Raw genomic sequence first — 14,143 nt, forward strand, 5'->3', positions numbered from 1 at the left:
GGCAGTGGGTTTAAATACTGTTCACTCTTGTATCAGGTTACATTTGAGCAAGTGTCTTTTTAATGTGGATAGACTCATATTCTGTGTTTTTAGTTAATTAGAAAATCTGTAAACCTAGCACAAGAGTAACCATCAGGAATGTTGATAGTATGTTTTTTTTTCTTTAGATGCTCAAGAAATATTGTTTCGAAGTCTGCAGTAAACATGTATGTTGTTACTCTGCATGTGGCAATGGAAAGTGGTGTTGGTTCCTAATCACATTTAAAGGAATGAATTTGGCTGCCACCGCACAACACAAGCAAATATTTTCTTTATATTGGCAGATGTTTTAGTTACTTTCGTGAGGTACTAACAGAAGAGCCAATTGCAGAAAAAGTAGGCATAGCAGCAGGTTCACATGGTTATCAGTGAATTGGAATAATGAGACTACGTAACTGCCTCAACTTCCAAAACTCAGAAGGCAGCCTCCGCTTCTGTGGTTCTGCTGTGGGTAATGCTGCTGTTGGGACAACCCCAAGAGCTTGCAATAAGTTTGCAGACTAAGTGTCCCGGGCTCTTCTGTGAGTACTGGCACAATCTGTTACAGTTCTAAAGCCTGGCCTTTGGAGTCCTCTAACACTGGCGTGCAGCCTGAAAGGGAAGTTACTGCACGACATTACTGTGTAAAGTAGCATGTGCACATCAATTTACACGTGATCCTACCCCCAAATGTTTCAGGCCAGCATTAAGAAGGCGTAGATGAAATTCCTCCACTAGAATGCTGTTACTGTAGTGCACAGTGAGAATTGAATATGAAGGAAGCTCTTCCATGCTGGAAGGTAAAACTGCATCTAATAGCAGCAATTGATACTGTGATTTAGTAGTTCTAAACAAAGGTCAGTTGATGTAGTACCAACCTATCCAACATACTCCACCTTGCTGCTTTAGTATGAATTCCATACTGTATCGGAGTATGTTGGGTAGCCTGACAGGAGAGGTTCACACCCTTCCTGAGCGCTGTTAGCTCTCAGAATCTCTTAGCCAGCCACAAGTGTTCTGTCCAGCTTTAAATACGAGAAGTTTTATAAATTGTCTGTAATCCTGTGGCCAATATGCTGTGATCTGAGTAGTAACAGGTAGGGGACGATAACTGGAAAACCTCATTCGCATTGGAAGGATATGATGCTCGTTTAGAGTAGCTTGGATTTTTGAAGTCTTCAGCATTGGTTTCTGTTTTTATTTTTATTTTTTGCTATAAACAGATACCTCAGTTAGGATCTCTCTAACTTAGCTCCTTGAAACTGAATATTCATTTTGCTACCTGGAAACAGGAAGCCTACGGATATGGCTAAGCATAGAAAAACTGATGTTTCTGATCTGCTTTGTGTCATAGTAACTACTTCAGGTGCAGTAGAAATTGCATTAGACTTGCAAGACTTGGGTCAGGCGTAAATGTTATTTAAACAGAAATTTAATGAAAAAGTTCTGCATAGTACCCAGCTGTTATACCTTCTCATTTCATTATAGAAAGAGGATGTGTGATTTCATTACAGGAGGAAGACAGCTTGATTCATTTGCAATCTTCCAGTATCTCTCTCTCAGAACAAACGCAGCTGACTTGGGTTGTCGCTGGCGTGTAAATATTCCTTTCTTGTTCCCCAACACACGTGTGGTCCCTGTAGAGAAGTTACAAAACAAAGTATATACAAAATGCTCTTGTATCTCCCATTGCAAATTGTTCCAATGCATGTACTAAATCGGGTTAGGTGGAAGAGACCTATGCACTTTTTTCCTGTACAACGGGGAACCGTTGTGTTCAAGGTACAACGGGGAACTTGGCAATATAATTTGCGTGATCTTGGCAAGATTGACTGATAAAACTGAGCAATAGAGCTGCAGTTCATTGTGTTTACAAATGGAAGTCGATGACAGTTAATTCAGGTATGCCCAATAACTTGATCAGTATTATATTTACAGTAGATGCTCCTTCTGCCCTTACTGCCACCTTGTAACCTGATGGTGAAGACATCAACTACTAATTGTTTTGCTGTACTATCCTTTAGTGGTGTCCATATCCTTTTTGCCTATTTTAGCCTTGATAGGAAACTAGAAAAAAATGATTTCAACACACAGAGACTGGAACTGCATATGTATACTTGTCTACATCTTTCCATCATCCTATTTGAAACTTGTATTACTTTTCTGACTGCTTCTGTGATGACTTAACTTTTTAATACCTATGTTGGTGCTCTAAAAATGATTCTTAAAGGTGTTTCTCTGCCTGAAATGAACACTGACTGTTCACCACCCTAACTTGCCGCAGGTGGCATATGCATAACTGGTTCCTTAATAGGTCTCCTTCTGAGTTGTAATAGTTTAATTGCTGTGTGATTGTCTGCACTGTAGTGCCCCATACTTGGTAAATGCACTTACCTTTAATTAATTGTGGATTAAGTGTCAAGGTAGACCATTGTGTACCATTGTGGCATCTGGCCCTCCGTTGCTAAACCTCAATACCAAGTTAATAATACATTATTTAAGGTCCCCTGTTATTAAGGGCAGTTGTAGATGAAATATGAAGCAAGATGCTTCCCTAAAAGGTAACTGAGGAATGCCAAGAAAGAGACATGATCTGTCTGCTCACTCAAAAGCTTCCCTTGCATTCTGCCCTAGAGCACTATCCTGTGTTCTGGCTAGCATTTTTGCAGGTGGAACATCTTGGGGAGAGATGGAGAGACAGGATGCATTAAGGGCAGGCAGGACCTTCCCTCCTGGTTCTAGTTATGCTGGGCTTTGTCACAGAAACCAGCTATGTTCTGTCTTCATAAGCAGAGGATCTCTTTTTCTTACCCTACAGCACAGTATTCTTTCTTTGTGCCATAAACCAGCTTAAACTAGCAGGAAGGATGGAGAATTGTCTAGGATATAAATATAAGCTTACCTTGATTAGTCATGAAATCAGCAAAGTTCCAGATGAGCTCCCCAATCACATACTCTTTCCTCTTTTTGTCAAAAACAGAATGGTACTCTCTCAGCATAGCTTTCTGATACTCCTCGCTGAACATAAGAGGTGGATCCTACAGCCAGGAAAAAGAGATGGCCTTGAATGAAGGTGACAGTTAATCTCAGCAAAGGCTCCATGTTGTTCACTTCCCCTTTACTGGAGGCCTGCTTCCTGAGGACAAGCTTTACAGGTGCTTGGTCTTTTCATTGCCACTGCATTTACAATGGCTATTTAGTGAAGATCAGCAATTACTGAAATTGCAAAGGGAAATGCATCAAATACAAATGTAAGGGACAGCTGGGGAAAATCTGTGGTTTTGCTTTGTAATGGTGCTTTGTGATCAGGATGGGAGTGGCATCGCCTTCTGTGTGGGCTGGTGTCATGAAATGAATGTCCACTCTCCAGTGTTCTATCTTCCAGTTAGGAATTTTCTACAAATGCCAAAGTATGGATTTCTGAATGCCTCTTTTAGAAGTTTACATGGAATAAGTTTAAATTGACAATTAATGATAGCACGATCGCCAGAATGATTAATTGTAAAGGGAAACACACTGTAGCTTAGGACCCAAAGAGAAGTGTTACTTGTTCCATACATGGAGTGGAGCTAATACCAGCAGTCAGCGCTGTTGAAAACTGCTTGCCTAGCAGAAAATTCAGGAAAGAATGGCTTTGGCTCTAGAAGTCAAAACTGGCATTCTTATCTCGTGTGAATGAGAACTTAATAGCACCGTGCAAAATGTTCACTGATTGTTTTTTTTTTCTTACCAACCACTAAAAAGTTAGATAGAATCTTACCTCTTTGTTAGTCAGTGGCAAAGCTCATTGATTTCAGTGAAGCAGGATTACAATCCTGGAGTCTTTTGGACTGTTACCTAATGCATCTCAAAATTAAGTAGTCAGGCTCGTTGGTGCCAATTCTTTCAAATTAGATTTTGCTGAGACCCTTTAAGAAGAGCAGTGATTCTTCCAACTAAGGCATCTACAACACTTACGCTGTGAAGTCCAGGAACTGAGTCAGCTCCATATTCACTCTGGATAATAGGTTTTTGGTAGGTTTTATACCAGTTCTCAAACTGTGCTGTGAGTTGCAGTGGAATAACTTCCAGATGGCCTGGGTCGTGATACCAGGAGAAGTAGCTATTTACACAAATTACATCCACGTAAGGAGCCTACAAGAAATAAGGTGGGAGTGGTTTGTCACAGAGCTCAGTGTAAGCAGTCTTCATTCATAAACTAAATCTTCTTGGTTTCATAGAATTCAGTTTTGTTACCTGTAGAATAATGCCTTCTGTCCTATCCTTGAGACCCTCCCAACATGACATGTTTCCCAGAAGGGGGAAAAAAGAAATTTAACAAGGCAATGGTGTATTTGGCGTTTCCTTGCAGACTTGAGTCACAGCAAAGAGTTGAACGAGAACAACCCATTTCATCCTTAGGTTTGTTAGAAGTTTTAGAGTCTTGAAGATGTCTCTGGCTTGCTGGTACTTGTAGACATACCGAATATTGGAATGTGATGGTCAAGTTATTAGTCAATTACTTTGACTAGCAACTAAATTTGTGCATCAATGGTGCAATACTAAAAAAAAAAAGCATTCTGCAAGTTATATGCCATTTCTACCACATGGGCAGTATGATAAAAGGGCACAAAGCCCCCTAAAGATAAAGTGATGTTGTATGTAACTTGTTCAATGTTCTCTTAACATGTTTTGTAATAAAAGAAAAAATTCTAATATCACAGCAGTGTATGAGATCTATTCTTTGGTTTTGTTTTTCTGTGTTTCCTCACGCTTGTCAGAACCTGGTGGTGGGGCTGAGATAGTCCATGTGCGTGCCTGATGTAACAGCGGTATCCAGGAGCAGGATCCTTCCCCAGTAAGGCCCCCAGGATCTTTTCCTGGGGTGGGGAGGCAAAGACCTCAGGTACAGAAGGTCATTCCTGCTAACTGGTGGAGAGCTTCAAATGTTTCTATGATTCTCTAACCTGTAGCAGGGACAGATGGTAGTATCACATCTACCTAACCTACAAACTCACCTGCTAACAGTGTTTATTGTACACTAGTGACACAAAGTATTAAAACCACTTTGAAAAATCAAAAGTGACATAGGAACTACCCCTGAGACCAATTTGTGTGTGCTACAGATGCTTCATTCATGCTACAGCCAGCTTGAAGCACAGGCAGCCAAGGAAAGTACCTTTCATCTAATTACACAGCGCCAGGGTTTCAATTATGAAGCTGAACTTGGGTTGGAAGAGCTTTTAGATTATTCAACATTAACAGACATCTGCCAAAGATGAGCTAGAGCAATTTAAAGCAGGAATTAAGGCAAAGTTTCCTTCTTCAGACTCCCACAAAGGCTGTTAGCATTTTAAGAGGTTTAAGCTTTGGTCTAATTGCGCAAATGGAAAGCCTGAGCATCAACAGACATGATCACAGGAATAGCAAAGTATCACCATGTTACCAGAACCCAGGGGTCTGATCCTGTGCACTTGACTCAAGATAACTCCTCTCTTCTCTTACAGACTTTTTGGCTGCCTACAATGATGGTGTATGGTGCTTTATACTAGAAACTAAGATGTAAGTTTTCTTCTGCCTTTCCTTAAATATCATTAGAGCATTTGGCAAGGTGAGGGAAAGGACCATAAAGCAACTGATAAGAAATATAATGTATGAATTAAAAATGCTAGAAATTAACTTACACCATGATCAACAGCATAGTTGGTATCGGACACAAAGGTTACAGGTCTGGTGGGATCGAGAGCTTTAGTGTGAGCTATCAATGTCCTGTTTGTAAACAATAAAACAAGAGTTCAACAACAGCATGGAGAAGCAATGTGGCCAAGCACAACCTCACCTTCCCAAGCTCCCTGTCTTTTTACCCACCTCAGACATAGGGAGCTTCTTTCAATTTAGTAGGCAGAGTATTTTTAAGTAAATAGTGCAGGACACTGAATGATTAGCTGCTACAATGTGCCTGCAATTCTAGCCAGTCCTGTAGAGTATAAATATGGCAGAGGCCTTTATCTGTCACAAAGTTAGTGTTATCCCACGTGAAAATGAGCAGAGTGGAAGTAAACCAAACACAGGCAAGTTAACTTGTCTGTTGGGGCCAGGAGCTTGAATGTTGGAAAAGGGACCAAAAAAACGTGAGAAGGGTGATGGGAAGCTTCAGAACAATTCTGGGGATGTTTCTCCAAAAAACACTAGGCCCTAGCCCTATGCCACAGCAGGCAAAGCAGGTCGGCTGCTGTTAGGAAACCCTAAATGAGACAAAGAATGGGAAGGTCAAACTCTGCTGCTACCTCTGCATTGCAGGAGGGTGCTGGACCATTCTGAGGAACAAAAATTCACAGCTCTCTCTTAATGAGCCTAGAGCTACCAATGACAGTCTGCTACCCAATTACAGAAATTACTCTTGACTATCCAAAGCTTAAATCTTTTTAAAGATAAAACCAAGGAGTCTGTAGGTACTCAAAGCAGTGACTTCAAAGTGGGGTGTCACTAACACCTGCAGAACAAATAACTAGCACTAGCTAAAGAAATTCATCTACAGAATTAAAAGCCAAATATTTTATAACTTTACTGTAATTCTCAGACTTAGAGAATTTAGCATTTGTCTTCCTTAGGTAGGACTAAGGAATGATCTTTCCCATCAGGCCTGCTTTTGCTTGACCCTTAACTCAGAAGAGATGCTCAGACCAAATGGACTTCTGGTAATTTTGCAGAGGTTTACTGATTCAGAAACAACAGGTTGAGACCATTATTTGGTTCTGGACATCGGTTCAACGTATGCAGCAGTTACGCTTTTAGCTCGTATCTGTCAGTACAGTCTCAGGGTTCCTAAAAACTACTGGCCTTTTCTTTATTACTTCTCTGTACCGTCCCAAAGCATGAAGGTGTATCACTTGCCAAGGTTCAAGCCTCAGCCCTGTGTGCAAGCACTTACTTGAAGTAGTAAGCTGCTGGGGACAGCTCTGATGCCGGCTCGTTGGCTACTGACCACATCACAACTGATGGCCTGTTCTTATCCCTGCGGATCAGCTCCTCCATCACAACAAGATGATGCTGCAGTGACTTGTTCCCAAAGCTCTCACTGAAAAGGAAACAAGGCCAGGTGAGGATATGAAAGCCATCCTGTTTGCCTGTCTGTCTGATAACTCGGGGATGTGTGAGCACAGCTGAGCCTCGAAACCAAATACAGCTTCTGCCCTATTTCCCCAAAGCCTGCTGCACAGTTCAGGGCCATGATTTGGACTCGTTAATCAAGCCAGATCTGACGACGCAATGCCCATGTGGCAAAACGCCCTCTGGTTGCCAAACCTCACTGGTCACACGTGGCATTGGGGGAAGATTCAAAATGCAACGGGCTGATTTCTAAATAGAGCAAAGTACTTTCATTATCAGGGAGTTACAAGTTGCAGGACAGGAGGGGGAAGCTTGCGATAAGGATAAGAAAGAAACATGGAGAAGGGTCTTTCATGCACTTACGGCATTTTAATCCCCACTCCCGGGCACTCGTCGATCACCACGATGCCATAGGCATCGCACAGGTCCATGATCTCCTCAGCATAGGGGTAGTGGCTGGTGCGGAAGGAGTTTGCCCCTAGCCAGCGGAGCAGGTTGAAGTCCTTCACAATCAGGGCCCAGTCGAGGCCTTTGCCACGGATCTGAGGGGGAAGACAGGAATGGCTTCTCCCTGCTTCTCCTCACACCTCCGCTGGGCAGCCCTCCTTCCTATCCACTCCCAGAGTATTTCCAGCCCCACGCACTGCCTCTAGCATCCCACAAGACCTCTCCACACAGTATTTGTTTCTGAGCACAACGCCATGCACAGCCACCAAGACCCAGGGTGCTTGGAGAAGCAGCCTCAAGTGAGAACCTGCACTGCAGCCACCTGCCATTTTGGGAGGTGCCCTGCCAGGCCACCCTCTCCCTCCACAGGGGTTCTCCATGAGGCAGGGCAGGGCCGAAAGGCCCCGGGTAGTGAGGAGAAGCCCTGAAGGAGCAGGTTCAGGGCTGGGCTGGCCCTGAGGTGAGCGGCACGGGCAGGGACGGAGCCTCCGGAGGGGCTGTGGGGCCTCCCTGTGGCCGGGCCGCGCCTCGCAGCCCCGCGGCGCAAACCTTCCTGCAGGAGACTTTGCCCCCTCTCATTTCTTGGGGAGGGAAACCGATGAAGTTGCTATTTCTGACTGGTAGTGGTGGCCAGGAGGTCGTTTAGATCCTCTGCCAACACAGCCTGGGCTCGCCGTGCACCCTGAGAAGGGCGTTATGACTGTGGCAGGTCTGGGCATGGTGTCCCTTATTATTAAAAATAATAAAGGCAGCACAGATCCTTACCCCCAGCAGCTCCCAGCCTGGGAGAAGAGTGTGAGGAATCAGCCCCTTTGGGCAGAGAGGGGAGGTGAGAGTAGGCATTGCCTTGGCAGCACTGAGCGTGGTGCCATTAGGTGACCGGGTGGGTGCCGCGCACTTACATCCGCATCCTCGTGCTTGTTGACCCCGTGGAAGTAGAAGGGCTTGCCGTTGATGAGGAACTGCGTGCTGGTGACATGGACAGTGCGGATGCCAACCGGGAGCGCGTATATGTCCTCCAGCAGTGCCTCATTTGCCTGCGCCTGCATTTTCACCTGGAGTCCCAAGGCAAAGACACACATGAGGTGCTGGGCTTCACAAGGATCCTCTCTCCTAGCCCTGACATGTAGGGGCTATCTTGACCTCCCATCCACTCCCCCACCCTTCCTCGCTGCCTGTTCCTCACCACTGCTTCATCTACCTTTTGTGATCCCTGTGTAGCTCTTCAGGAAGGAAGCAAGATCTGACTAAACAGAAAAGAGAAATCCAAGCTGAGGAAACTGAAGGATGAAGAATGAGGCCTGGATGACCCTTCTAGGGCACATTTTCCCCAAAAGCTTCTTTTTCCCGTACTCATCCAGCTGTTTCATTGCCCTGACAAGGCAGCAGTATGCCTCTTCTCCTCTGCACCTTGATACCAGGCAATGACTGAAATGTCTGCTCACAAAAGAAATGATTCTGAGCCTCTGGAAACTCACAGCAGCTCATCTGCCCTCATTTGTGCATCTCAACGTCACTACTTCCCCTGGACTCGCACAGGGTCTGCCAGGCTCTTTCTGTTGAACTCTTGTCTGGCAGAGTGGGAAGAAAGCTCATTTCAAAGGAAAGCATGTGAAAGAGGTCAGCAGCCTCTCAGTTTATATGATATCTCCTCCCCTATATTGTTTCAAACAGTCATTTTGCAGGAGGTGGATCAGGCCATCCATGTGAGAGGCAAGCATCTGAGTGTGGCATACCCCCCTCTTCTCACTGACTGACCTTTCCATTCGGCATCAAGGAAGCTGGCAAAGGTTGATTTGATTACAGCACGATTAGCAATGCCATTCTTGTGATGTAAACAGGATCCAGAAGAGTAAGGAAGATGGGCCATGTGGCAGTTCCTTAATGCTATTATACAGTGGGAGGAAATGCAGGCAGAAGGGAAGAGATGGCATTGTTACCTCTAAAAAGTAGCGGTATCCAGGGTTCTCATGCATCAGATAAGGCCACCAAAGATTTGGATTTGGGACTTTTAACTCTCCAGCTGGTCCATCGCCTGTAGCAACCACTCTTCCCTCTTGGTCACGTAAACTCAGGGACAAGGAATAGAGCGTGCTGCCAACTACTGATACCTGATATTGCACCTTTGCTAGTTCAGAGGACAACAAAAGACAATCAGAGACTGGCATGAAAGGAAAAATACATGCGTAAAACACTGGAAGGCTTTCACGTACAGCAGCATTAAAAAGCAAGGGAGATGCAGAACAACAACAGAGTAGCACAAATCGTAAGAAGCATGACATGTCTGTCTTGAGGTCTGGAAGTTTCCAGGAAGATTTGTGTATCACAGTTTTGTTACTTAGAGATAATTGTGCTTTAAGTGGCAGGAAGACCGCCCCTACCAAGAAATTCAACTTCTAGAAACAACTGATTGTCCCTTCATTTTAAAGGTAATGTCTTGCAAGTACTTGTTCTTTCTTACTGCTTTTGAAATTTTTATATTCTTGAAACTGCTGAGCTGTGCAATAGACCAGCTGAGGTTAAAAAGAAAGCCACTATGAAAGATATTCAATTGGATGCTTGCAGGATATTTTCTCTACTGCCCTTGGCATCTCCATTTGGAGCCTGAGGTAGCTGCTGTAATTGTTCTGAACCTACCAACACTCTCTGATGAAGTAGTTGTCACAGTAATATCATCTATGTAGACAGAAGGAGTGGTGTAAAGCACAACCGGGCGATGGATTCCAGCATAATTAAAGAAATCAAACCTGATGTTCTGGACAAAATAGTTCTTGGGATACCTGAGTGAGCAAGACAGGAAAAATGGCCGCATTATGTTTCATTACACAAGAACTGAAGGCAGCATATGGATGCTAGCAAAGTGCTAGTAAAATAGTCTTTACAACAGGCTGGATCTGTATTTTAGTACTGTTACTGATGCTATGCTGAAGGGGATTACCAGTTAACAAACATCTACTGCACTGAATAGGTTTGATCCTTCAGGATAGCAGGTACTTGCACTTCCAGCTGAATTGAAGCTTCTCAAATCTGCCATTGATTCAGCTTGGCAAATCACTTAATCTCAGTTCCCTGTGTATAAAACAGACGGAGTAGTTCAGTGTCAATCTCATAACACTGAAGCTTAAACTTCTCACTGCTTGACTGATGAGTTTTGGTCTACGTACAACCCATTCTTTTGTAGGTTGTGTGGAGGGCCTTAGAACCAGCAGCTGAATAAATTCCCATTCTCTCATCCCTGAGTTAACCTCCGCAACGCAGCACTTCAACAACTCACCTTGTTCGGTCATTCATGTACTCAATTGACCCCGGAGGCAGAGTGTGGGGTGTCAGTGTGTTATTCAGTGCAACAGTGATGCGGCAGGGAATCTGCGGGCTGCCCTGGATGATGCTGCTTATATCTGCTTCAAAAGGAAGGTGGCCACCTTCATGCTCCACAACCTGCACTCCATTGACCCACTGCAACAGAAGACAGCCATGAGCCCGAGCGGTCAGGTTAGGTTTTTGTGGCAAGTTTAGCAATGAGAAGGGAAGGAGTACAGCGACAGGCAGTTGGATTCCCAGTAGTTAACGGACCTTCTTCTGGGCTCTTATTCCTTGCAAGCTCAATCTAGCATCCCTTCTTTACTGGGAGCTAAGTCTGCAAGAGTCACTGAGAGACTCTGTTTTGGGAAAATCGGCATTTTGTCCCTTCCAGGCCTGCAGCAAGGAAATGCTTTAGTTACTAGACCAGTTACTGGAAGATCAGAGAAGAGAGAGCTGGGAAGCACAGCCAAGTTCTTGGATGGCGGAAGATAATCAAGAGTTAAGAAAATCACAAACTGATATAAAAACCTTGGCAGAAACCTGTTCACTAAACAAGCCATGGGATGGATTTTAGCTCAACACCATCTCAGAAACACATGCACAATTACTCGTGCAACGTACCACAACCGAGTAGTAATGGGCGCTCCCAAACCGGAGCACCACCCTGAGGTCGTCCTGAAGCCAGCGCTGTGGAAGCAGCACCTCCTTCTCATACCAAACCCAGCCGATGTAGTTCTCCAAGTTGGGGTCTTGAGTGATATCATTGAAGCTGGCAGGCACGGGCATGTCAATCACTGGACCAGTCTGGCAGGAATTGTACAGAAAAGGGGGAGAACAAATCATTTAAAAAAAGAAATTCTACTGTCCTGGCCATCCAACCTGACAGCCTCAGAAAACAAAATGCCTTTTGCATGTGGAAATATCTGGAAAAATCTGTTTAGAAACTAACGTGATCTGTCACAGGTCCTATACAAGTCCCACTTCATACTACGCCCCGTTCCTACAGGATGAAGCTGCTCCTATCTTTCCCCCTCCTGGTTTGTAACAGGGAAATGCTTTCATTAATAGCTTTGGCACTATCAGAAGGGTAGGAGGGAAATACCCAGGTGGATGTTCAGCCTGAAAAAATGTAGTTTCCCTTGCACAGCTCTAGCCTTTGCTGCGCAGTGCAGGCATTGTGGCACCAGCTCACTGGTGCAGGGTGCTGCTCATCGGGCTATGAGCTGTGGCAGAATGGTGGCAGAGGCTGGGGATGTTTTGGGACAGTGTCCCCAGGGAAGTACTATGGAGACTGTTTGAACATACTTAGGCTGAGAACAGCCTTTCTCACTCCCTAAAAGCAACATAGATTCCTTAGAATTACCATAGTGATAATTCACTTGCTTATTATTAACATAAGGATTACAGGCAGGCAGCATAGTGTTGTAATGCATTTAACTTTTTAGTAACCGGATTCTATTACACAATAGAGCTGTTCATTTTTAGCACCTGCTGTGCTCGTGATGTTGCAGAAACGAGCACTGCAGCAGCACGCAGCTGGGGAGCTTCCCCTTTCCTAAACGAGCTTTTCCACGATGAGTGGAACGAGGAAGGTCTGGTTGCCCAGGGACGAGCATCATGTGCGGGGCTGACTCAGCACCGAACTGCACCAGCACTGCAGAAAAACACACCCCCTTAGTAGACATCAGAAAATCCTAGCAGGAATAAAAAAACTTGGATGGTGAGGTGGATCTTGTAGCATCTGATGCAGAATAACCTCTGGCTGGGATGGCCATAATGTGCATCTCCTTCAAGGAGATTCTCTGACCCTAAAGTAGGGCAGGTGTACACCCCTCAGCCCTGTTAGTGGGGGTGTTGTGCAGGACCCCTCTCCTCTGGCTGTCTCTTTTCACCAAACTTCTAGCAGCACAGGGTCATGTCTCCCCTCTCGTTCCAGAATTAGGCAAAAAAAGCAGCCAAAGGGCTAAAGAAGAACCCAAACATTTGCACGCACAGAACCCACAACTTCCATCAGAGTGGGAAGGGGGTGAATTTCATCCCAGACTTCCACCGAGCAGAGTGGGAAGGGGGTGAATTTCATCCCAAACTTCCATCGGAGCGGGACAGGGGCGAATTTAACAACAGACCGAAGTCCCAGCGTGACTCCTCCGTCTGGGACAGGTGCTGAAGGGCTCCCTGACCGGGCACATTTCAGGCGGTTTGGCTCCGCAGGGCGCAGGGGAGCGCTGTGTGAGAGCTCCTCGTGTGTGGAGCACCCGACACCCAGCACCCCCGCAAGGGGAGGAGAAGCAGAAAATCGCAGCAAAACGGGGCGACGGTGCCCGGGGATAAGGGGCTCCCCACCCACCCCCCCTCACGCCCCCGCTATACCTCCCTCAGCGGCCGGCGGTACCAGCGCTGCTCGAAGCCGGCGGCCCTGCCCGGCGAGAAGTCGGCGCGGAAGCTCCAGATGCCGCCGAGCTCCTTCAGCTCTCGAGAGGGGCTCTCCCGGGGGTACAGCATGCCTCCCGCCGCTCCCCGGGACCCCCCGGCCGCCGTTACCGCCGCCAGCAGCGGTAAGAGCAGGCGGCAGAGCCCCGCCGCGCCGCCCGGCGCCGCCGCCGCCATTTTGGTTGTGGGCAGTGCCCCGGGGGGGCCGGGGCTGCCCGGGCGGTGGGTGGCTCTGTGTCTGTCATTTATTTATTCGCTCTCCTTTTTATTTATTTATTTATTTTTTCCCATAGTGGCTTGCTGAAGTGGGAGGTGCTGAAGCTGTCGGGGAGCGCTGGTCACCCGGCGGCACCTGAGGGCAGGCAGCAGGGCGGTGCTGCAGCGCACAGCCACATTGGGACTGACCCTGAACCAGGGCAGCGCTTCCTATTCCAAACACGTCCCGTAAGAGCTTCCTTACGAATAAAGCAGGACAGAAACAAGTCTCCCAGAGGCCAGGGAGGAAGGAAATGCCACCTGATGGGTTTTAATTTTACAGCACATTTATTTGTAGTATTTGTTTGCTGAAGAGGTACCTGCATGTGCAGCGATCTGTCAGTCACGCTGGGTCTGATTCAGTTAGCAAGCTGACAGCAGGCCAGCTTATCGCAGGGCAGTGAAAGGCTTGGTGACACGTGAGAATATCAGAAAGGTGGAGGGACAAATATCAGGCACCACTGATTATGATGTTTTAATTAAGTAGAAGATTGAGATATGATAATATGCAAAGACTACCTTCTTTCAAGCAGCAGGGCCCCACGTTACTCAGCACTGAACCCCGGGATGCTGAGCGATGGCTGCTAGGAATGAGGAATTC

The 14,143-nt window shown here is 46.0% G+C and overlaps 1 protein-coding gene across 1 annotated transcript; it reads right to left on the reverse strand.

The window, feature by feature from the left end:
• Positions 1-1,432: 1,432 nt before the first annotated feature.
• On the reverse strand, positions 1,433-13,525 carry GUSB (glucuronidase beta). The gene is made up of 12 exons (XM_040532150.1): positions 13,228-13,525; positions 11,479-11,661; positions 10,829-11,010; positions 10,192-10,334; positions 9,495-9,682; positions 8,457-8,609; positions 7,471-7,649; positions 6,929-7,075; positions 5,682-5,766; positions 3,976-4,152; positions 2,921-3,056; positions 1,433-1,655 (listed from the first exon to the last, which is right to left on the reverse strand). Exons 1-12 carry the CDS (start codon positions 13,462-13,464, stop codon positions 1,501-1,503), a joined length of 1,965 nt encoding a protein of 654 aa, XP_040388084.1. The 5' UTR covers positions 13,465-13,525; the 3' UTR covers positions 1,433-1,500.
• Positions 13,526-14,143: the final 618 nt, after the last annotated feature.

Source organism: Cygnus olor, chromosome 20 (genome assembly GCF_009769625.2).
Source record: "Cygnus olor isolate bCygOlo1 chromosome 20, bCygOlo1.pri.v2, whole genome shotgun sequence".
In the NCBI taxonomy this organism is placed as follows: Eukaryota; Metazoa; Chordata; class Aves; order Anseriformes; family Anatidae; genus Cygnus; species Cygnus olor.

Coding starts and splice junctions, on each gene's coding strand:
- GUSB (XM_040532150.1), bottom strand. CDS start 13,464: ATGGCGGCGGCGGCGCCGGGCGGCGCGGCGGGGCTCTGCCGCCTGCTC. Junction 7,076..7,470: donor GGAGTGGGGATTAAAATGCC/GTAAGTGCATGA, acceptor TTTCCTTTTCAG/TGAGAGCTTTGGGAACAAGT. Junction 5,767..6,928: donor CCAGCAGCTTACTACTTCAA/GTAAGTGCTTGC, acceptor GTTTACAAACAG/GACATTGATAGCTCACACTA.